This window comes from Lissotriton helveticus, chromosome 2_1, assembly GCF_964261635.1.
Source record: "Lissotriton helveticus chromosome 2_1, aLisHel1.1, whole genome shotgun sequence".
NCBI classification, from domain to species: Eukaryota; Metazoa; Chordata; class Amphibia; order Caudata; family Salamandridae; genus Lissotriton; species Lissotriton helveticus.
The window spans coordinates 288,195,819-288,221,158 of record NC_136059.1 but is presented as its reverse complement, the minus strand read 5'-3'; the positions used below and the strand labels follow the sequence as shown (position 1 = coordinate 288,221,158).

Sequence of the window (25,340 nt, the reverse complement as noted above, 5' to 3'; positions counted from 1 at the left end):
GAGCAGCAGCCACCCTTACCGACAGGCACAATGCACTTACTCACAGACATGTAGCTTGTCCCACGCACTCTGTACAGTCCATGTGTGTCTGTGTCACAGACCAGCAGCTGCTCCCAGCACCACCACACGCACACGGCCATATCTTGGACTACGTATTTTTTAGGATTTTTTACTGAAAATAAATAGAATTTACGGACAATTGTAGCATTTTTTCTTTTGACTAAGCAACTTAGTAACGTACTCATTTCTTGAAACATTAGATATCAAGAAACATCTTTAATCACTTAGTACGTATTTGAGTGTTTGTTCATGAGGTTTGATGCATGTTCTTCTCACATCAGTTGCTTCTGTTTTCTCGGTTTCACTGCATCTCGCTTTCACTTTAAAGTGAAAGTGACACGCAACAAAAACATGCGGCGGAGCTAGTCTTTATGGGGCCCTGTGTTTGAAACACATGGCCCCCTAAAGATAAGAAAGCTTTTGCAACGGGAGGAAGGCAGACGAGCCCGTCCAAGTGGGCCGTCTGAAAAAGAGAAAAGTATACGTCATACAAACCTCTTTTCCAATGGCTGGCCCCCGTTTAGCATAAACGGTGACGCCGGCCAATGGAAAAGAGGGGCGGGGCTTGAAGCCCTTGACTGAAAGTCCCTCAAAAACAATAAACCTCGCCGAGCGAGCTGCGCATGTGCGCAGCCACGCTAGTGAGACCTAAAAATATGAGCCAACTGAATTCACAGAATACAATTTTTCGCCCCTGTAAGTTTGTGCAAATCTCACCTGCTTTGATTGGTTTAGTTCGTGCAATTATCAATGCACATTTCTGTTGTATTATTATACTAGGACACGTTATGAAAAATCTGGTCGGAGAACTAGGCCCTGGTGTAATTTCTGGCATTTCCAGTTATGATTGTTAAGTGAAATTGTTGAGAAATTCTTGAGATACTCAATTACGCAGCGTTTGCACAGTTGATTTTGTCCTTTTTCTTTCTAGGGTAAAATGCATCCTTTTGCCAACGAATTTTGGATAAAATGTTTTGCAAAATTCTGACGCAGGCATTTCTAGTAATGTGTCATTTTTTGAGGATTTTGCAGCATTTCCAGAAAGGATATTGCATGAATTTCATCTAGGCTTACTCGGCACCCTAAAGGGTTTCCTGTGTAGCTTGTACCTGGCATGTTTTGTTGTGTTAAATGCAATCTAGTGTTCGTGCACTCCCCGTGCAAATCTGCAGCTTTGCCTCTTTCTGACTGGAAACTAATGCTTATCAGCAAATCAGAGCTTCAGGCAGAGTACTGCATAGTGCCCCAGTGTGTGTGGAAGAAACGCTTGGGTTTATATAAGAGCAACTGATTTGCCTCTGTAGACTTTTTTTCCTGTGAATAATTGATTTAATTTTAAGTCTGTCCAGACTGTTGTATTGCTAAGTTGTTACTGGTGGCATGTACAGGCGCAGACCTATTCAGTTTGAGCTCGGCGGCAATACTGGCTAACACCTGATATTCCAAAAGACACTCCGTATTAAACAGAATGTTGCCTGCATGGATGCGCTTTGTGCTGTTCCTTCGTCAGTGAAATGCACTTTTGTGTTGACTAAGTTTATAAATGAGCCTGTGTTATTCTGCTGCTACCGGCAATGTTAAAATCCTCCCCAAATGTAAACTTCTAACTGTTGAACGAACTAACTATTGCACATTAATAACTTTCTTCCTTCTTCCCTCTCCTCTTCAGAAGCTGTCATGCAGTGTGCAAGCCAGTGTGCATGGCCATCCACCCCGGAGGTGGCTGCATGTATGTTTTTACTTTTGTTATAATTATCTAATATACTTTTAAACTGACTGTTATCATGTTTGTGCGTTTATTTAAGCAGTACTCATACGGCACGTGCAGTAGAATGTAGGATTGCCAGTAAATGGTAACGCACTGCCAAGAAATGTGCCCGCATTAGCAAACCCTAACTCCCTATTTCATATTTCTGTAAAAGTGTTAATATATTTGATTGTTTTAAAGTTGGCATGTTGCTCATCAGGAAGTCCCAATGCTTCATGAGGGCCAACATTTTACAGAAGCATGTTCCTTTATAAACATAAACACCCAGCAGCCCCAGGCACTTGTAATGCGGCAGGAAGGTGAGCAGACATTGGGTGCCAACTGTATTGCTAAATCTGGATGATCAGTTGTCTAATGCAACGCTTGAAAACTCATGGACGTCAGGTGCTGCAAAAGGTCTTATAAGTATATCATCAAACATCTAAATGAAAAAATGTATACTGTGGAGTGTCAATGCGGGCTATATGGTATGGTTACACTGTATTCCCAACAACGTAAAAGCCGAGGTCATGATTTAGGGGTTGGCCGCGGGTTATCCCGTAATAAACGTGACAGATTTTCCACCCTCCTCATTAAGTGCCATAGAATATAATGCTCTTGAATGAATGAATAAAATCTTTATTCGATTATAAAATGTAATCTTAAAAGGATGAAAATTAAAATCACATAAAATCTCAGTACATAAATGTAATAAATGCAGGGCTCGAGTCGGGGTACCATGCGGGTGGACAGCGTCCCCCCACTTATTTTACCGGGAGCTCGATAACTGGAGCAAATGGAGCCACACATTCACTCTTTGGCCTCTCTAGGGCGAGATCGGAGCTCATTCAGAACGCTGCTCACGTGCTGGCTTCTCTGATGCAATCGGATCTAAGGGGTGAGCGAGGGGAGGCAATAAGTCTGATGGTGCAAGCCACCTTTCGTGACGTCACTTCCTGTCGTGACGTCAGCGTCCCCCCCACTTCTTTTTTTTAGGACTTGTGACCTGAATAAATGCTACTGCTATGCTAATTGCTTGTGACTGAATAACCCGTCTGCCAAAGTCTAAATCAGGCCCATATTTTCCACATGTGATTGTACTAGTGAGTGGCATGAGAGGATAAAAGATGTCAAATAATGTCTTTACAAATGTTTGTTGTGTATGTATTGATATTTTTGTGCCACTATTTTCTACGTTTATATATTGCCCACAAAAGTTGCACAATTAACAATGTCTTTAGTGATTTCATTTGGGGTGTCCTCTGTCATTTCAGATGTCATCAGTGACCTCATGTTTGAGATCCTGAACAGTGCATGGTGGGGGCATGAGTGTTCATGTAGCTACTGTTACTGGTGAATTAAAGTTTTTTTTAGGTTTTAATTTGCAGCAATTGTATCACTTTTTATTGTGATTTTTTTTTATCCCCAAGGGAAAGTTCAAGTGTGTGTACTTCAATGTTTTCCTCAAATTTTTGTTTTTACAGTGTGTACACATAGACACACACGTGCGTGACGTGTATAAAGAAAATTAAAGTTGACATTGGTTTATATTGACCACAGTACAAAATGTCAAGAGGCATAAAATGTGCATGTTATGGTACTACCTTTAATTTATTGCTCACACCCACTTTGCTTTTGTTTTTTATAAGGATGATACTTGTGAATTATTTTGCATTATTTGTAGCTCTACCATAATTCTAATGAATTATTCTTTTCATTCAAGGGATATTTCCCTCCAGCTAATTAGTTTCAAAGCATGAGAGTGTATTTAGATTCTGGGTGGCCTCAAACCATGCTGCTGAGCTTCACTGTTGCCTTTTCAGCATCACCTTCATGAAGGGTAAACAAAATCTGAATATTCTAGTTGCAGTCTGAACATACTGCTAGCTGAATCTTGCAGGCAATAGCTTCAAAAACGTCTCAATTCTACTCAAAGCAAATTCTTAAAATTCCCTTTCCGGTAGGTTTTTCTGGTGACACTTATTTTGTCACCGGAACCTCTTCATGGGGATGCTGTGTTGTCCATTCTGTAGGCCCCAGTGCCTGCTAAATAACCAGTCCACGTTGATGCACTGTCCTGTTTCTTCTCAGTAGCAAATTCTGTGTCCGTCAGAAAGGTCACATACGAGAGGACATTGACTGCCAGCAAGTGATAGTTCATTTATTAGAGGAAGAAAGGTTTGCTCACACGTTGAAGAAAATTGGTTCATATTTTATCATGAATTGGGACATTTTGAGTTTCTCTGTGGAACGGAGTATAATCTCCCGTAGGGTTGAACAGAATAATAGAAATTGTGTTAAGGTGCAAACATTTCTAGAAGAACGAGAAAGCTGCAACTGGTTTAGGGCAGGGTTTACTGTAGATCTGCCTCAGTAGTAGATAATGGATGTGTGATTTGACTCCAAAACTACAAACTGTATCATTAAAAAAAAAAATTAGATTGGAGTACAAAAATTAAAAGAAAAGATTGGGGGGAATATATTGTATGCTGTACCAACTGCAGAAATATTCTTGTTTGCAGATTTATGCTAGTTACTTTGAGCCTGTTGCCAAACTATTCATGTACAGCCACATGGTCTAGCATTACTTCCACTCTTCAACAGACCTTAATAATACTTGCATCATAGTTTGTGCAGTATGTCCGCTAACCACTAGCATCCAAGAAAGCATTCTGAACGATATATTAATAAGTCTTCCACAGAATATATATATTTTTTATTGTTCCAGAAAACATGAATAAGATTTTCTTGGGTGCTTTTTTGATTGCCAAATCGGCACATTCTGCTCATACAGTAATCGTTGATTAAACGTCTTCATAGAAGATGAATTAAAATTTGTCTTGGTTTCTTTGCAAGTAATACGTCAGTGACTGTAATCTTACTATTCTTGTTACCTTAACAGAACTATGGAGATGGTGCCCATTATGATCACATGCCTAGCAGAGACCTTGGGTCTCACGACAATCTTTCACCGCCTTATGTCAATTCTCGATTACACGGTAAGAACAAAATACTTTTCTTTATTAATTGTGAATGTGATTGCTCTTACTGAACAAGGTATTGAAAATCTAAATTTATATCGAATCACTATCCTGAGATGTCACGGCCACTTCATTAAAAAAATATGGAATTAATGTGAGGGCTTTAAATTGTGGACATGTCACACATTTGATACATTAAATATTCTTGGTCTTTATGCATGATAGAGTTTACTAGGCCAAATGCACATTTCAAAATCTTCTTAGCTGTAGGAGATGATTGGTAGCAAAGGGACACTTTCCCAGGCCATTTCAAAAGTAGAAAGAAATGTGCCCTCCAGGAACATCAAGAAATCCCTCCAGAAACTTCTTGAAAATTATAGCCCTAGAAAGATAGCTGAATCTCTGTCCTCCTATCTATCTATCTATCTCTCTCTCTCTCTCTCTCTCTCTCTCTCTCTCTCTCTCTCTATATATATATATATATATATATATATATATATATATATATATATATGTGTGATCAAGGTGCTGTTTGCACCGAAACGCGGTATGGTGGTGAGCAATTAAATCACTATTCACGATACCTGGGTTTGCCTCGTCTTTTCTGCTGCTGCATTGCTGCGAGACGTCTTTATGCTGAATATATATATATATATATATATATATATATATATATATATATATATGTATAATTCCTGTGCAGTGTAGCGCTCTGAAGTTTGAAATGTTGGATTGAACCGTATGTAAAATGGGCTATTGCATAGGAGTTCTGTGGTAAAACGGTGTCAAAGGACCATGATTCCAGGACAGTCATTTAGATGGTCAGCAACTGCCTGTGCGAAATAAATTTAATGGCAGAACCTTAGTACATCGGGTTACCTCCGAAGTGTTATGTGAGATAATATGTTGATTTATGGACAGTAAGACAGAGGCAGCACCTTGTCAATCAATCAATCAGGGGTTTGTAAAGCGCGCTACTCACCCCTGAGGGTCTCAAGGCGCAGAGTTACTCAACCCCTCGGGGTCTCAAGGCGCAGGAGGGGGTGCAGCTCCGGATCAGTCGAAGAACCAGGTCTTGAGGTCCTTCCTGAACGTGTGCAGGCTCGGGAGCGTCTGATGTTCACCCTGAGCTCGTTGCAGGTCTTGGCTGTGATGTAAGAGAAGGCTCTCCTGCCTGTTCTGTTCCTGCGGATGCGGGGGGAATTGGTGTTGGGTCATGTGTTCGTGGCACGGTGTCCCGAGGACAAGTCTAGCTGTGGCATTCTGTATGGTTAGGAGTTTGTGGGGAAGAGTTCTGTTGATTCTGGCATGTAGGGCGTTGCCGTAGTCCAGTCTGCTAGTTATGAGCACGTGGGTAACTGTCCTCCTCTAGTCGGGGGGGGGGGGATCCCTTTAAAGGTCTTGCGGAGGATGTGCAGGCAGTTGAAGTTGGTGGAAGAGGCGGCGTTGATCTGGCCGTTCATGGAGAGGGAGTAGTCAAGGATGATGCCGAGGTTTTGTGTGTGGTCTGTAGGGGTGGGTGGAATCCAGAGGACGGGGCCACCAGGTGTTGTTCCAGGCAGAGGTGCAGGGTCCGAGGATGAGGATCTAGGTCTTCTCTGAGATGAGCCTCAGAGAGCTGTCTTTCATCCAGGTTGCCACGTTCTTCATTTCTTCCTAGAAACAGAGTCTGGTGTATTCGGGATTTTTTGAGAGGGAGATAATGAGCTGGGTGTCGTCAGCGTAGGATACAATGCTGAGCCCATGCTGTCTGACAATGGCGGCGAGGGGGGCCATGTAAATGTTGAAAATCGTGGGGCTGAGATACGATCCTTGGGGTACTCTGCATGGGATATCGGTGGGTTTGGAGAGGAAGAGTCTGATCCTCTGTGTTCTGCCGGAGAGAAAGGATTGGATCCAGTCGAGGGCAAGTTCTTGTATCTTCGCGTCGAGAAGTCTGGTTATGAGCGTGCGATGTGAGACGGTGTCAAAGGCTGCGGAGAGGTCTAGAAGGATGAGGGCCGCAGTGTGTCCCTGGTTGAGTAGCATGCGGATGTCATCCATGGCGGTGAGGAGGGCGGTCTCGGTGCTGTGGTTGCTGCGGAAACCGGACTGGGAAGCGACTATGACAGAGTTCTCTTCGATGAAGGCAGTCAGCTAGGCGTTTACAAGTCTCTCAGTGACATTGGCCATGAAGGGGAGGAGAGAGATGGGCCGGTAGTTTTTCAGGTCTGTTGGGTCCGCCGTTGGTTTCTTGAGGAGGGGTTTAACCTCCGCCCGTTTCTACTCGTCTTAGTTCAGGTGCAATGGCGGCGGTGGCCCTGTGGAATATGTTAGGTGGGCAGAGGCAGCACTGTGTGTGTGACACTGCTGTATCTCTTTGCGTCCTTAAGATAGGCTGCATTGGGTGTCTTAACTTTATTTGCGCTGAAAATTTCTGAGAATTGCTTTGTTGTGTAATTGTTGATTTTAGACCTTTTAAAGATATTTTAGCTACTCACGAGTGATTTTTACAGAGACACACAGTGGCTCTTGAACCTTGCCCGCCAACTCCCCGTTCCACCGCAGCAGGTTCAGTGACGTTTGAGTGGAGAGAGGTACCCGGGCTAGAGGGAGGACTTTCTGGTTCCCCTCACTTCCTGTGTGCCATTTCAGGCCGCCATCTTGGGGGTGGGGAGAACGTTCTAGACTCCCGCCTCTGCTTCACAGATCCTGACTATTTCAGGATCAGAAGGGCACAGATGCGCGCCATCGGCGCGCCGAAGGCAAGCCCGTCTGCACCCGTCCTATGCTACCTAAAACTCTAGGGAGTGCCTTCACAGGTGGAGTAGAGAGGAGCTTCTCTCCCACAGACCCCCCTTCTGCCAGACCCAGACCTTCGCTCCTCTCGGGAATTCAAGGGAGTCTTTCTTATGCCCTTGCTGTAAGTTCTCCTTCAACACTAGAGGCGTTTTTGGGCGACTTAAGGATCCGCGCCTAGCCTTTCCTAAATATCCTGGGCCCGTGGAGCTAAAAGCCTGTCTCATCAACTGTAGGTCACTCCCTAAACACGCACTGGATATACACTAATCCTCGTAGACCATAACTGGAACCTAATTATCCTAACTGAAACATGGCTACGGGAAGACTCTGATCCATCTGTTATCTTAGCCATTCAACAGGGATATGGCACCATTTGTGCTAACAACAGACTGGGAGGAGGTCTAGCAGTCATCCATAAAGTACTTTGGGAGATCACCACTTCCAACTTTGAGCAGATAGAGAATATTGAAGGACTTCCATTTTGTATCAAAGTGTCCGCCTCTGCCTCTTATTCGGGAATCCTTCTCTACAGACCCCCAGATTGTGGCCATAGCTCCTCCCTCAGGCAAGGTGATTATATCGCCCAGGCCAGCACACATTATTCCAACTTCACAATATTGGGCGATCTTAATCTGCTTGTGGATGATCCTTCGTGCTCACATAGCGTTAATTTTATAGCAGCGCTGGCGGGCTGCAACTTGATCCAAAGACTCACTTTTCCGACGCATAAGGCAGGTCATACACAAGACCTCATATGCTCAAATCTATCAGACATTATCGTGCAGACCCCCGAGCCGGTGATCTGGTCCGACCATTTCCTGATCCCTTTCCAGCTACTCCTGAAGTGGGGACCAAGGACTACCTCCCTATCTAAGGAGTTGAGAAGGAATTGGAGTAGGATTTCCTCTGAGTACCATTTGAAAGACTCTAAGCTCTCCATCTCCCATAACCTGGACGCCAGCATTACAAACCTAAATACGTGGGTTAGTGATGCCCTGGAGGTTAATTCTGCTTGATTTTCCCCTTCCTCACCCTAGTTCTCAGTCGAGATCAGATCAAAAAAATCTGAATGTGAACGATTGGAGAGCAATTGGAGACTATCTTACTCCCAGGAGAGTAAAACTAGCTATCGAGCAGCACTAACAGAATACCGCAAACTCCTTGTTGACAAAAAGAGAGATTTGTTAGCGGAGAATATCATTAGCGACAAGAACTCGTCTAGAGAAGTTTTTAAGATAGTGAATTCCTTCACTAATCCGGCAGCACTTACCCACTCGACACCCCCTTCTCAAAAGCTATGTAACAGGATCTCAAATTTTTTGGAGGAGAAAATAGCCCTGATATATGCTTCCTTCCCAGTTGCACCCCTGCCTCCTGAGGCGACCACAGCTAACATCTGTGAATATGCCTCTCAGCCAGTATTTTCGGAATTTATTCCTATCCCCATGGAGACATCTATGGCCAAGCTTCAGAAATGCAAATCTGGGTCGCTGGCCGACCCCATGCCAGCTAAACAATATAGTGCTCTGGCGGAGTGCCTGAACCCTCACCTTAAAATCATTTGGAATTCCTCACTCAGACAGGGGATTTTTCCCTCAACTTGGAAACACGCTTTTCTTCTCCCAATACTTAAGAAAGCTAACGCTGACCTTGAAGATACAAGTAACTACAGACCTATCTCTCTGCTCCTGGTCCCTGCTCAAGTCCTAGAGATATTAGCTCATCAGCAACTGGCAGCTTTTATTGAAGCTAATGGTCTGTTGCATGAATCCCAGTCCGGCTTCCGTCCTAGATTCAGCACAGAATCTGTACTGATTGAAATGGCTGATGCCATACGCTGGGCGGTGAATGGTGGCTCGACAGCCATGTTTGGTGCTCTTAGACCTGTCAGCAGCGTTTGACACGATGTCTCATACCATCTTACTGGACCACCTTAATTGTATTGGCATCCAGGGTGTGGCACTGAATTGGATCGCGTCATACCTGCAGGACCGAGTACAACAGGTTCCGATCCACTCCTTCACCTCCCTGTTAAACCTCACAGTTGAGGAGTTCCGCAGGGATCGGCTCTGAGCCCGCTCCTTTTTAATGTCTATTTGACACCCCTAGCAGAGTTCATTGCCAAAACGGGGATCAAGGTGACATCCTATGCGGATGACACCCAATTGCAGTTCACCTTCAGCGAGGTGTCCGCATCTACTTTTGACCCTCTAAAAGAATGCCTTAAAAACATCTCAACCTGGATGAGCCGCAATTTCCTAAAACTTAATCCCAACAAGACGGAGGTCTTGTTATTTAACCAAACTGTAAACCCACACCCCCCCCCAGTGAATCTATGGTGACCAGCTGAATTGGGACCCGCCCCCACACCAAAGGACGCAGTCAAGAACCTGGGAGTTAGATGGGATTAAGACCTGTCCCTCACCAACCATGTTCAAACGGTTTCTGCGGGCTGCTTTGCCAAAATTTAAATCATTAGACAATGTATCAACTTTCTGCCAGAAGCAGTCTGCTAGACCGCGGTCCATGCGTTAGTCACCTCCCACCTTGATTACGCCAATGGTCTGTACATGGGCCTGCCGCTGGGCTTAATCATAGATTTCAGATAATTTAAAACGCGGCAGCTAGGCTGTTCTGCAAAGCTCTGCTTGTAGAAGTGAGAGTCCTATCAGTCTCACTGGTGCAGGGACACCCTTAAGTCTACCGGTTCAATAAAGGAGGATCAACACTGGAGTGGAACAAAACACAGGTTTATTATAGCTCATGGAGATGAGTACTATCACCCAGACACTGCAAGTGCCGGAGGGAGGGGGCTAACAAGTACAAGTTCACACATGGCATTTATACTTTTCGGTGCCTGCTGAAGCACATTGAAACCACTTTGTCATTGTTACATAATGCTCACACAACCCCTTTGTATAATGCTTACATGTTGAACTTTTGAATCCTGATAAACCCCTACCCACGTCCTCTTTGTAGATAGACAAGGGAGGTTACAGGTGTTGGTGGGCAAACAGATTAGACATCTATGCACGTAGGCCCTTTGGCAGGGCAGGGCTGTTTACTCTGAAACGCAAGCATTATCAGTACAACCAGCTTTCTGTGAACACGTAACTCCTGACTTCATGAAAGTTCCCGCAGAAACACAAAAATGGGGGCTGGTAGACAAAATGGAAGAGAAGTAGAGGCTAACTCAACAAAATTAATTTTTTACCGTTCAACAGTCCCTCCTTTTAGGCTCTACTAAACACATTTTGTCTAATTAAATAATAAGAAATATATATTCCAGATACATAAGACTTCATGAGTGCAGAAAGCATAAAAGAGAACATATGAACATACTTAGTGATATAATCACCATGACCACCATATTCCTCCACTTCTAAATCTGATCCTTTTGCCTGTGGGTTACCATCATCATCTGTAGAAGATGCTATATTTACCTCTTTATTAAAACCTCCTGTATCAAAGGTAAAAATCTTACTAACGTGCTGCCCATAAAACTCCAAACCAAGCCGTGAGAAGCGTTCCCCTTTTTTCCTGGTGTGCAGGCAACAATCCACAAACCCAGGAATCAAAAATATTAGCTATACTATGCATATAATGCAACATTTGAATAAATGAATTATTCTGGTAAGAAAACTCATGTTTCTCATCTAACAGTGAAAGAGCAAAATAATAATGTCAGGTGTTGATATTGGGCAAACAAGTGTATGCAAATGAAATTTCACACGTAGGAACCAAGCTATTACACAAATACTCATAATACTAGATAAACTTGTTGCCAAATAAATGAATGTCCATATATGTTTAGTCTCTATCTACGTAGGGTGTTGAATATCCAGGCGTTCTTCCTCCATGTTTGGCATCCAAAAATCAGCAATGTCTTTAACTGTATTGTCTCTTAAAAACGCTGCACAAAAAAACATTATTTTTCAAAAATATTTATAGTTTATGTGCAATGCATGTATCAGTCAATGGGGAATTTCAGAAAGAAAGCAAACATTAGAAACAATCAAACAGTATTTTCACCTCAATCAATGTCCTAGCTAAAAAAGTAAAAACAAAAATCGTTGAAGACTTGCAGGTCAAAAAATCCATAGTAATGAAAAATAAAGTCCACATAGCAAGTATTCAAAAAAGATCGTCCACAACTTCATCTCCTACAGCCTGAAGGATCGTTAAATAGATTGCTTTTTTTTCAAGAAATATTTCTGAGCCAATTGGTGGAAAGTTCAGATTCTATTTCCAACCCTGGACAAAGTAATGTACACAAGGATAGTATCAGTTGTTTCTGCACCACAATTCTTCTTCTTTCCATTAAAATATTCTTTTCTCTTCAGCTCTTGACAGTTCTCAGTTATTTATTTCAGCATTTCTTGACTCTTTGTTATCAGCTTGCCATCAGGGTAGCTCATATAATTCAAGCTTTGCATTACACAGTTCATATAATGTGGCATTCTGGGCTTTTTCCATGTATTTTGACCACTCGCTTGCTGAGAAACTCTGACAGAGCAGCATCAATCCTTTGCATGTTTTCAATACAAGCTTTTCACTTTTATTTTCACTTTGATCAGTTCCAGACGTTTCGGGTATGGGTGCAAATGATTTTTCAAGGGACCACTACAGAGATTTTGGATTCCCTTTCAGCGAGCTTTTTTCTTCCTCCACTCGTAGGCCCACATCACTAATTTTTCCTTTAGTGGCTGCACCTGATGCATTCACCTCTTTGACACTGCTTTCATCTAAGTCCGTTCTCACATTTTGCTTTTCCAGTGCAGTTTGCTTTAGTGCTGCTTCAGACTGTGTGTGTTCTCTTACAGCTTGACTTACCCTCTTCTGTTAGCTTTTCACCACTGCTGACATCTTTTCTTGAAGAGGAGCTGTTTTATCAGGGGGACACAGGACCATAGTGTGTGAGAGGCATACACCCACTTTGGAAGGCCACCACATTTCACAACAGTCTTTGCCAGGATCATTTAGAACAGGCCTTTCCATTTCACAACATCTCTCAGATCAAAGTTTTGGCACCAGCCATTACGCATATCTTGTGTAGCCGCTGCAATCTGGTGAGAAACTGCACGCTTAACATCAACCAGACCTTCACAGCAATGGCTAGTCTTTTCATCAGTGTTTTTCACAAGTGCATTTGCATGGACACATTCAAGCCACTTCAGTGATGCTGAAACAGTCTTTTGCAAAGAAGTGTAACTCAATGCTTGCAAAGTGTAACTCTGTACTGTCTTTGTGTTACTTTATTGTGCTTGAAACTTCAGGCAGATAGCTACAATCCAATCTGTTGTTCTGCACACATCATCTGTGAGACCTCATTATGATCTGATTTCAGAGAAACTGGCAATCTATACCTGGGCATCCATTTTTGCAATACACATTTGCTACTATACAGTTGTCATTTGTCTCATATTTTGTTCTGATACAACCTTGTTGTTCTGCTTATAAAATATTTTCTGGTACCTCTTTTAGTTCTTTACAAGTGTCAGCATTAAATAAACAGTATCCTTTTCAGATTCATCTGTGAAAATTCTAACAGGACACAATATTGTACAGCTGAATTAACATTTGTCTCTCCCATGATAATAATGACTCTCATTTGAGCAGCTATACTTCATGTTATGGTAAGGGCAACCAATGTTGAATTTTGGGCTGATGTAACTACTGAAAGCCATGAAGCTTTGACAACATAATATATAGGGAGCACCGCGTGTGCTGCTCCTCATCTGTTATTGTTACCTTTCAAACCTGGTCAATCTACGAAATGGACATTGTTTGGCTCAATCAGACGTTCATCTTTAAAGTCTAACCTTGGCTTCATGCATTGATTCAAGACACCTAGACATTCAGGTTCAGTTTCATCAAAAAAGGTCAATACATTTGAATTCAGACAGTTCTTGGTCACAGTTTTTTTTCAAAACAACTTTACAAAGGAAGGAACTTTTTCAGCAATGGGACATTTTATCATTATTTTCTCACTCTTTTTGTGACTGACATTTACCATAGGTACTAAATTAAGGCAGCTGGGCATTTCTGTGACATTGGGGTGAAGGGTCATTCGGAAATACATCACAGACCTTTGAACACATTCATGTTTTTGTACCAGCACTGAGAGAGCACAGCCCTCCCTCTCACTGCAAATTGGTGTATTTTCTTTTAAATAAACTTGCACTCCTACTGCCGGGGTGCAACACTTATTCTCTTTCAACTCTAGGAATGCTTTTGTGCAATTGTTGTCCAATGGACGCGGTTCAGAAACATCCTTGTGTGTCTGCCTCAGTAAAGGCTTAGCCACTAGGGAAAGGTTTGGTAACCACTCACTACAGCAGCCAACCATTTCCAAGAAAACATCCTGACTTCTTTCTTAATTTGAGGTGGATTCATCTGGTGAATTATTTCCACTCTCTCTGGTGACACCTTTCTAGCTCCTTTACTAATTATGTGTTCCAGATCTTCTTTTTGACCGTATTCCTGACTATTCTCATGCAATAGCACTGTGACACGAACTTGACAAAAATCAATAACAGGAAGACATTCTTCAGCACATGGAATGTGAAAAGAATATATTGGCTGGATTCAGTACCTTAGGACAACCTAGAAAAGTTATACTTCTACTCTCCTGCATTATTCTGTATTTTTCTATTTACTTTCTGTGAACCTGTGATCAGAAAGTTACATAGACTTCCAATCAATTCCGTCAAAAACCCTTTACTGAGTTTATCTCCAATTATTAGTAAAATTTCTGTAACTGATGGTGTTCTTGAACACATGTCATCTGTTTCTAATTTCAATAAGACATGTTCTGCATGTTCTATTAATCTGACATCTTTCTCTTTGAACTCCCTTCTGTGTTTATTTTTTTGAAATCGTAATGTCATTTTTCAACGGTTATTTCTGCTATAGCTGCTCTTGTTGGGCCATTTTAGAATGTGCATCCTCATCAGGAATCTGATAATTAACATCATCTACTACTTTCTGGTGCGCACTACATTTGACAATAGCCACTCGCTTTGGTAGTGTTAATGCAGTCAGCAAATTTTAAACTAACTCTCCATGCCGTCTCCACAATTGTTTGAAATGTGGTAATAGCATAAGCTGCAGTTGTGGTGCCATCTGGTAACTTAAAACAAGACCCATCTACATACAATTCACATTGAACATCATGCAGGTGCATGTCAATCAGGTTCACTTGACCTTTTGTGTGTTCTTCAGTGGTAAAAATACAGTCCTGTATATCACTGGACTTCTCAGAGTTCAAGGGCAACAAAGTAGCTGGATTCTAAGTCATGCAGCTTTTAAGTGTAATGTGTGGTGCTAACAAAGTGCTTAGTCTAATTCAATAATACATCACTGAATGGGGAACAAAAACCGTCAGTTTGTGGCCCAGTACAAGTCCTGCAGATTGTCTGATTGAAATGGCAGTTGCTGCCACAGCTTTCAGGCAACCAGGGAGTGCCCTGGCCATATATACTTTTTGCATTTTAAGTCTAACCCTTCTCTCATCACTTTCTACACTCTCTTCTTTTGCTTTTAATTGTAATTCTTGATTTGTTTTGTACAATAGTCTGTTCTTCAAATTTCTTCCTATCCTTTTCTTTATTCTATTTTTGTTTAATTTGTTTTCTCAATTACCCTACGGCATGAAACATACTCTGCCTACTTTTTCTTTTAAAGAGCTGCTCTTCTACATAGTGCAGTTTATGTAAATCAAAGGTACCATTTAAGTGGCCACTGTAAACTGGCATCTGCCTATATATATTTGTTCAACAATGTGCTAAACAGTATGGAAGAAATATCGTATTTAATGTACATTTCATATCTCAGAGTGCCTTCTAGAGGCGCTGGCTGTCTTTCTTCCAAAACATTTGCCTTGTTGCAACAACCACATAATGCACGAAGTATGCTCAAAACAGACATGTTTACCAAATACTTCTTAACAATAGCGTTAAGAGACTCCTATACCAAAACCAAAAGATGAGAAAAAATTCTCACATTACCGGTGAAAAACGTTTGCAAAAGCCCTTTTACTAACACAAAACCCAAAAAAGACAACCAATTCGATCCTACCTGATCGCATTTCTCCAACCCCACCTGCTGATCGATCCTCTTATCAATATATCACCTCCAAAATGCCAACCGAAGAGCCCCAGTTGAGACACACAGCCGCCACAACGGTCAGGTCGATAAGCTGAAAATCACCTTGGCCGCGAGAGCAATTCTCAGTATGCCGTTCAACATGCTCCACCACCACATTTCGCCCTACCTCAGGCAACTTCATTGGCTGCCAGTAGCCAAACGTATCGAATTTAAGGCCCTTATGTTTGCCTTCCATGCTTTTCAAGGGAAAGTGCCAAATTACATAAGGAAGAGACATCGCCCCTACCATCAGGGCAGATCCTTAAGATTCAATCATAAACGATATCTTACCACCCCCGCTTTGCGAAGGCAAGAATGGGCGATAGGACCTTCGAGGTGGGCACTACCAAGTGCTGGAACAACATTTCTGCACACTTACGTATTATGCAGTCCGAACAGGATTTTAGAAAGGCCTTGAAGACCTGGCTCTTTAGTCGCAATTAACTAGATATACGCTTTCCACCCACTTGGGTGCTGTCGGTCCCAGTGCCGGGACACATCATTCGGGGTAGCTTGTGTGCTTTATAAAAGCCTTTTATTATTATTAATATTATCTTTCAGTCTATGTATTCATATAGATTTTTAAAACCTATGCATATTTTGGGAAGCATCTGTAAAACGTGCTTGAATGGCATCTAAAACAGTTTTGATGGAAATCCTCAATGTCCTTGCCCAGAAACTGATCATATATGGCAGACAATGCCCTCTTGGAGCAGTGATTACTTTTTCCTTGTAGCACCAGAATTTAAGAAGACAAAACAATCTTATTCAAACTTTAAAGAAGCACACCTAGGCTGTGAAAGTGCATTTCACTGGACATTAGGACAATGCCATTCTGTGTGTTTGTTCGTGTTTTTTAACTGAATAGCCTGCTTTTTTCAGTGTCACTTTCTGCTATGAAATCAAATTTTGCTTGTTACTCTGGGTATTGGAATGGGTGCAGCATTTATAAAAGTTAGATCACCTTGCATATTATATTTAGCTGGCTTATGCTATTTTATATAATTATAACATGTTACTACTGTATACTGTGATTTATCATTTCTCATTGGCTGCATCCAATAAAACTGCTAATAAATATATGTGAATGTGCAGTGCTACATAAATTGTACCAACTGGCACTGGCTACTGGAGCCCTAATATTCTGTTTCACTTCTCCATTCCGAGTTATGTTTCTAAAGCTGCTTGTGCAATGGCACAACTAGTTTAGTGTTTTCCTAGGTCTAGATGTAAAATCTAGATATATACACTATGGCAGGGGAGCAGGTTCTCAAGTTGCAGCACGTTCTCTATAGACTTCTACTTACATCTCTTCTTTCTTCCTTTTCATACCAACTGTTAAACAGGAATGTGTGAGACGTGTCCATATGCTCCTTGCTCAGATTCAGTGATAATAAGTTGAACATTTGTTTCCATGTAAAAATCAGTCATCCTGTAAAGCTGTAAATATTGATTTCGGATAATCTTCAGACACAAAGCTTTGTGTTGTTCAACTATTCTATGTACACCTTTGATCTACTGAAAATGTTCATACATAGTTGGAACTTTCCCTAACTCCCTTGTCCAGTTCTCTCACTCATCACCATACAGTATTCAGAAAATATACACATATATACCCTTCCATTGCGTTTTAGGCCTATGTGATGGAAAATCCTGGCAACGTCTTACAGTCATTCTATCGGGTAAATTCCAAAATTGGTGTCACGTCAGCCTTCTTCTTTCAATGGTCCCAGTTCATTGAGCGAATGTTGAACATGTACGTACTCTTTTCTAACCCTGGGTGGGAAACTACGCTACGTTCACGGAGTGTGCGTAGTTTGTGCAACTACGCGCTACGTGAATCGCACTTAGCCCAGTGCAAAAACGTGTTGCGTAACGGGCATTTTTTGCTCGCTCGCGGTCCTCAACGTCAAGTTGACGACCGCAAGCGAGCAAAATCAACATCCCGGCGAGACTTTTTCCTCGTTCGCGATCGTCAACATCGTTGCGGATCGCGAGCGTGGAAAATAAACCTCCGGCAAGATTCTCAACGCGGGGAGATCAGGTTTCTCATTGCAAGTGGTCGCGTATGCTTGCGACCGCTCGCGATGAGAAACTACCAGTCCGCGTTGAGAAAGCTGCTGCTCGAATACAAATCTATTCGAGTGGAAGGAAACCACAGTTTGCACTGTGCATGATGCCGTTCGCAATGATTGCACAATGCGGACAAGCATCCGGCACTGTGCAATCATTGCGAACGGCATTTCCCTACCGCACTATGCAGTTCGCGTAGCGTGCGTAGTGCGAAGTACACTTTACGCAGCTACACGTAGCCTTACTACGCACAGCGTTACTCTTTTCCACACAGGTTGCAAAACAAAGTAAAAACTCCACATGCTTTCAAGTACTCTGACCTTGTAAAAATGTTCTATGTACTGTGGTAGGCTGAGCATGAAACCATTACTCCCTAAGGGGAGGAACCACTTTATACATAATCTCCTATTTTATTCTTGAATGGGTCTAAATATAAATTGGCAGGACCAGGGCCTAATTCAGCCGGGTGCACCTCGTATTAGAGAAGGTGCAAATCAGATGGAGGTTTTGTTTTCACTAGTGGCTGATTATTTTCAACTGCAACGCTAAAGGTCACCCTATGTAGAGGTCCTATATACTCATGATCCTCCAGCTAACTCCCTTTTTAGGTCGAGCATCGAGACCCTCTTGTATACTTTAGTATACCTCTTGTGCTTACTTGAATGTGGACACGAGTCGGATGCGCGCTTTTTCAGTGTCAGATTTGTCCGTGTGAGCGCGCTTCTGAGACGCGCTTGCGCAGACGCACAAACAGCCCCTGCTTTCGCTTTGCTTGCATGCACTAACGGCGCACACACACACACAGCCAGCCCCCACACCCACACAGGCGCGCGCACACGTACATACGCTGCCGCCCCCCACCCCCCCTGCACACACACACATACAGACACGCACGCATACACACGCCGCCGCCCACATACACAAACAAGCGCACCCCCCCTCTCCCCCCTCCAACTAAGCCCCACTTACCGGCTTTGTGGACTTCTGCAGACTCCGTGGGTCTCTCCCTCGGGCATGGGAGCCCCGCGTCACCAGCACTGCTTCTCTGGCCATCCGTGGGTGCGTGCGCGGGCTTCCGAAGGTGGAAGTCCCGCCCCACGTAAGGTTTCGGTTTAGAAGTTTTAGGAAATATGGTTTGTTTTCCGTCAGACCTAGAACCTAAGCTCTAATTATTAACTCACTACCAGGGAGCATTAAGGCGCGTCATGACGCACAAGCAGCGCGTGGCCCCTCAGTAAGATCCTGCAGCTGAAAGTCGTGCCTGTGTACCTGTTGTGAGTCAGCAATGGGTTCCTGCGTGAGGGAGATACGTTAACTAAGCAAACCTGTGGCGGGAACATGAAGAAAGCAGGTAACATTCGTGCGTCATTGACTAAGGTCTGCAGACCATCACACATGCAATGCACCAATACCACGCATCGTGTGTTTGCGGGTGTCATACTTTCAAATCATAATTCTCAGAGAGAGCAAAATGGTAGAAGAATCCCTAAAGTTCCCTCTGAGAACAGTGAGTGAGCGAGAGTGAGTTAAAATTCCTTTAGGTTGCACGGCAAACGTGGGAAGCTTCTTAGGTTGACAAGATGCTGAACTGCAGGATAACAGTTGGAAAACTATTAATACCACGTTTAAAAAGCGTCAGATAGCAGAAGAGAGTCCACTCACTGGAGCTGTTCGGGCAATACCTGCAGCAACACATCAAGCGGACTCCGTACAGTTAGGTTTGGATTTCCCGCCATTCACAGAAAAGGCACTAAATGAGCAGGTATGTGGCTAGGACACCGTTGATCCTACAAAATACTCTAACAAATGAAGTATACATGCACGTGTGTATGTAAAGCGCACTGTAATCTCTGCCAACTAATGCACGTGTGTGCGTGTGGGTGTATCTACCTGTCTGCATGTGTGTGGCTGTATGCGCATGTTTGTGTTTCTGTGTCTGTGTACATGCGTGGCTGCATGTGTGTGTAGCTGCGTTTCGGGTACCTATAGCAATCAGTGTTTGTTTCTCTCTCCCGGATAATTACTTACATCACTTTGCACAGCACATGTATACTCCGAAAAGACGACACTTAAGCACAGTACTGGACATGTTTAAGAAAAGCAAATCACTCCTGGAAAGATTTAACTGGACACATCCAAAAAGCAAATAAATTACGTAAAATCTACAATCTGCTGCAATTAAACCGCAATGCACGTTCGTTTACCACCACTAAAAGGCTGAGGCACCCGCGCGCGAGGCAGACCCATACTGTGCGTAGCGCACGTGAACTCAGTCAAGCCATGTACAAGTTAGCGATCCTGACAGGGAAAAGGGCTACATCAAGGCAACATGCTGCTGCAGTACGAAGTGCAAGTTCAATTGTAAGTGCATGGTGAGTACAGTACCTGGCCCCTGAGAGTGCAACGCCAGCGTCCGCGGGTACAATCGGAACAATCCCAAGAGCAAAAATACAAATGCTAGACTGATCTCCTTGAAAGAGTACGCGTCCAGGGAGCGCACTCACATGGGAAGTTTGCAGTTCCCTCTTGTTACTTGTTAGTGCTGGGTAAGGCAGTGGAAAAATCCCTTCCTGGCTCAACAGGTTTGTAACATTTAGAATTCCGCTAGTTGCTTTCTTTTCCCGACCCCACTCTAGTCTCCTTTGTTTTTCTTTATCAACATTTCTGCGGCTCTCAGAGAGTTGAATGTTTCCTTCTGAGGTCAAGAGATGGAGTACCATACATTGGGTAATAGTAACACCTGTAATTAACAACATTTGGACAAGGAAGATGTTTGTAATTAGGGCTCACAGGTTTATGGTATTTTTTTTTAAACATTTCCGTCTGCATTTATCCGTCTACATTCTCTGTCCATCTTATTGCTAGTTCTCAATATTTATTTAGTGTTTTGATAAGGAATGGAGTCGTAACATTTTATACATATTTAGTGATTTGAGAAGGAATGGAGTTGTAACATTTTATATTTCCTTATTTATTTAAGTGATAAACATACATGAGGCCTGCCACATGTTAGCAAATTAAGCAGCCAAACTCGTGCTGCCCGTCACCATCTACACCCGTTTACAACCATGCATCTTGTACATTCATACATTTTTTTTCTTTACACATCACTCGGGGTCACCACCACATCACTTGGGGTCACCACCACATCACTTGGGGTCACCACCACATCACTCAGGAACACCCCCACGTCACTCAGGGGCACCACCACATCACTCAGGGGCACCACCACATCACTCGGGGTCACCACCACTCATCACTTGGGGACACCACCACATCACTCGGGGACACCACCACATCACTCGGGGACACCACCACATCACTCGGGGACACCACCACATCACTCGGGGACACCACCACATCACTCGGGGACACCACCACATCACTCGGGGACACCACCACATCACTCGGGGACACCACCACATCACTCGGGGACACCACCACATCACTCGGGGACACCACCACATCACTCGGGGACACCACCACATCACTCGGGGACACCACCACATCACTCGGGGACACCACTACATCACTCGGGGACACCACTACATCACTCGGGGACACCACCACTCATCACTCTGGTACACCACCACTCATCACTCTGGGGCACCACCACATCACTCAGGGGCACCACCACATCACTCAGGGGCACCACCACATAACTCGGGGGCACCACCACATAACTCTGGGACACCACGAATAAAACAATTACAGTTAATTGCGTTTGTGCCTGGGTGTTAATGGATTTTATTGTCTATGGCCTGGCAGCCCCATTCCTAGAAGGAGATGGTGAATGGTATTTTCTTTTTGCACGTTATTTATGGTCTGGTGGACGTGGTACAGATAGGCTTTTTTAAATGTATTTATTAGTTTTCACTTTTATATGGCGCAAACTTTACCCGCAGGTATCAGAGTGCTTTAAATCAGCATGCTTATAACAAGCAAGACTAGCACTCTATATTTCTGCCAACTTTGCTTAGCATAAGCAACAGATAACCATTCACAAACAATGTGTATATACCAATTGCAAATTAAAGAAAAAAAATTCATGCAAAGCATTGTCATTTACAATGCCAGTTACTCAAACTTTAATGCTGCGAGACCTATTGCATTGCAAATGCTTGTTTAATCCAGTATGTACAATTGATGGGGGAACTTTACACTCATGGAGGAGTTGGGCCAACAACTCCTCCCAGATATTCAAGTATTAGCAAAGATGGTAGTAACTGCCGGAGTTATAATCCTATTTGAGAAATCATTTGCAACTAAAATTGAATTCTTCGTAAAGTATAGTAAGTAATATCTGCAGCCCAAATGTTTTTTTTTAAATTGTTTTATTTCCATTTTATTTCTTATCGAAAAAAGGATGCCCTGTATCAAGTGTTGATCAATGTTACATTGATTGTTACAACTGAAAGGACTGGTCTTGAAGTCCCTTCACAAATCCCACTCTTTTCTCACACAGGTGTGGGTTCAAAGTAGCCATCATGTGTTTCACCCTATAGTATATTGTAAGTATGTAAGATAGGAGAGCCATAAGGCAGTTACGCTTCACTTAAAAGTGATGCCTCATTTGAAGAGCATGTGTTCAGGATGACCGTAAGAAAGAAAAATAATATAAAGGGTTTGTGATATGGATAAGCTTACTGAGCTCATAGTAAAAACCCTTTTGGGATTGCATAACTGCGGACTGCATCATAAGGTATGACCGTGTACTTGCAGTATGCTTTAATTCACCTCTCGGTTTTTACTGCCTTTTTTATCCTTTTCAGTCCAAGTGGCAATTAGATTTTGCCTGTGTCTTATGATTGTTGAATAAACACTACTTTATTTGTTGAACTGTAACAATTCGTACTCCCACATTAGGTTAACTATTTAAAAACGTTTTCTGGGGGAGGGGGGCAAGGGGGCTCTCTTCTTTTCTCTTTATTGCTTCTGTCAGACTCTTATATACAGAATTAAAAATAATTGATTAGAGGTCTTCAAACAACATTTTTTCTTTAGTTGCATGAATTATACGAAGGTCAAAGGTACCGGTCTCTTTTCCTTGCATGCCCAGTAATTTGTTGCCAGTGCCTTATTAATAGGAATAGCTCTTAATAATTTTAGAGGTAACTTGTATCACCGACATCGTCTTCATGCATAACTATTCATCACTTAATTTTTCTCATTCACACTAATGAGTTTCACTTATAATTTTTCACCTCGTTACACCCCTATCTAGTACATCAAGTTTAAAGAACTCGTGAAAATACGTGTAGAGTGTCTTATCACGAATGTGGAGTAGCACCAATAATATTAGTACATAACTTTGAATATATTTTCATTATACTTCATTTTGAAACTTGGTATTTGTGTATTTTCTTTTTTATATGTAATAGCCTTGCAAAAACCCTGCTTGCATGCCTCCATAGGGCGAAACAAGTGTTGGCAACTTTGAGCCCAAACCTGTGTTACAAAAGTGTGGGATTTGAGAAGGGACTTCAAGAACAGTTCTTTCAGTTGTAACAATCAATGTAATGAGCGCCTGATAGTCGGCATCCTTTTTTCGACAAGTAATTAAACGGAAATAAAGCAATTAACTATTTAAAATGAGTAATTCACAGGAGTGTAACATCTGGACCTCCTGAAACACCGAGGACCCTTTTATGAGTTTGGAGACGTCTGTTTTGCTGGGTGCATTGTGCGACGGGTAAAATGCCCCTTGCAAAGTGCTCCCAGGCCTTTCCAGAATATGGATAAAAATGATGTTCCTTCACATGTACTGACATACAGTAGTATACTTCTGCGTTATAAATGGTGCATGTAAATTACCTACACCACGTAAAAAAACACTTGCACTTCATGCCCATTGTTTGGGCTCAGTCCAAATAATATCAAAATGAGTATTTCCTTCTATGTTCATAACTACTAAATTGGAATTAATATTACATTACCACTGTCCCAACCTGATTGGGCAAGCGTAAATAGTTAACACACTGCATTCCACCCATTTAAACCACCCACGTTTATGCGATGGCTTGAGCCACCTTAATATGTTATTTATTTTCTTCTATAGCGCACGGCTACTCCAAAGGAGCATCCCGGCGCTTTAGCGAAGAGAACTTATGCAGAGTAACAAACATAACAACTAAAAGCTGGAAAAAAAAAGAAAACGAAAAGGAAAACCCTATACAGTAGGGTTATACCCACTGTACCAATTATACCAAAAATGTTTAAAAACTCTTATTCATACAGACACATAATACTATTGTTTGCCTATTGGATTACACGATTTCTAACTTGCATTCCTTTTTTTGTTAAATACTCAGCCAGTGCATATTTAATAATTTTTCTACTGAACTGTAATACTCCTTGGTCCCAAAGATGTTTTGGTTGAAACTTTAATTACTGTGTATTAGTTTGGCAATCTCTGGGCAGCATCCCTGAGCAATTGTATGTGAACTCTTGCATTTCATTTTAATGAGGTTATATTAAGTACTATTGAAATAAGCAAATTCAAATAAATATTGGGCAAGCTGCGATGCTACTTATTTTAACCGTGTTTGATAAATTAGTTAGGGTAGTGTAAACAAATGATGGAAACATTAGTAATGCAGCCTTCGGCCAGACACACAGCCATATCCTCTACTTCTCAATAGAGTAACTGAAATGCCTGGCGGCAAGTGGTTCCGAACAAGCCAAGAAAAATACTGAGCTGTAACTGTGTTTCATCACCCTGTTCTGGAATATTATCCTGTAACACTAAAAAAGTCCCAACTTTGCTGCTCAGTTCTGGGAACGATGTATAAATTGGTGTAATAGCGAAGCAAAAACTGATATTTCTTGAAGTCATTATTTTACGCTGTAACGCGTGCGTGTAATACCACAGTTTCTATAATCCGAGGAAGAAATGCTTGAAATAAACACCGATGATTTCCTTTCCCTACAGTTGCAACAGAATTGCGTATTATACATATGGAGAAACGGTATGCCTTGACAGGTTTATGTTTAGAGAAGATTGTTCAAGCCAAGAAGGTTAAATACTTGCATGACCTAACAGCCTTCTCAAATCATTTAAAAACGTAACGTCTTTAGAATTGTTCAAGCATTAAATGTATATCTAATAGAGGGTAAAGCCATCAGCCTCACAATATGTTTTCACCCCCAAGTGCTGAGGCTTTTTTTCCTTAATATTTGGTGCACTTCATACTTTAGCCTTCATTTCTTTTGCCACTAAAGATATCAAGGTCAAAAATGCGTCTTTTTTCCACCCCATATTTTGTAAATTCTCAAGGTACCGTCGTTTTGTGGATTCCCCTGGAGGGACTGAGTAAAATGGATAAAAGGAGAAAAGTGTTGTGCAAGAAAGTGTGCCTTGAAGGGCATTCTGGGTATGAAAGTATGCTGGGATTAACAAAAGTCACACTACCCTGGATTCCTCTGGGCCTCTACGTTTCAGAAATGGCCACGTCTGGCAGGGTCCCCGGTTGCCAGCACTCACCGGGCCGAAATGTTACAGCCATCTCCAATGGAAAATGGACATGGGTGTGTTAAACAGATTTGTGACA

At 42.3% G+C, this 25,340-nt stretch overlaps 1 protein-coding gene across 24 annotated transcripts in view; it reads left to right on the top strand.

Annotated features, from left to right (window-relative positions):
* TCF4 (transcription factor 4) overlaps positions 1-25,340 on the top strand; it is a 990,735-nt gene that overhangs the window by 309,027 nt on the left and 656,368 nt on the right. For 16 of the 24 annotated variants that reach the window (XM_078674839.1, XM_078674835.1, XM_078674838.1 and 13 more), the window contains exons 4-5: positions 1,730-1,789; positions 4,710-4,806. In XM_078674839.1, coding sequence (XP_078530965.1) covers positions 1,730-1,789; positions 4,710-4,806 — 157 coding nt within the window. The remainder of the gene's footprint in view (positions 1-1,729; positions 1,790-4,709; positions 4,807-25,340) is intronic. The other 8 variants (XM_078674849.1, XM_078674848.1, XM_078674842.1 and 5 more) reach the window with 1 other exon arrangement.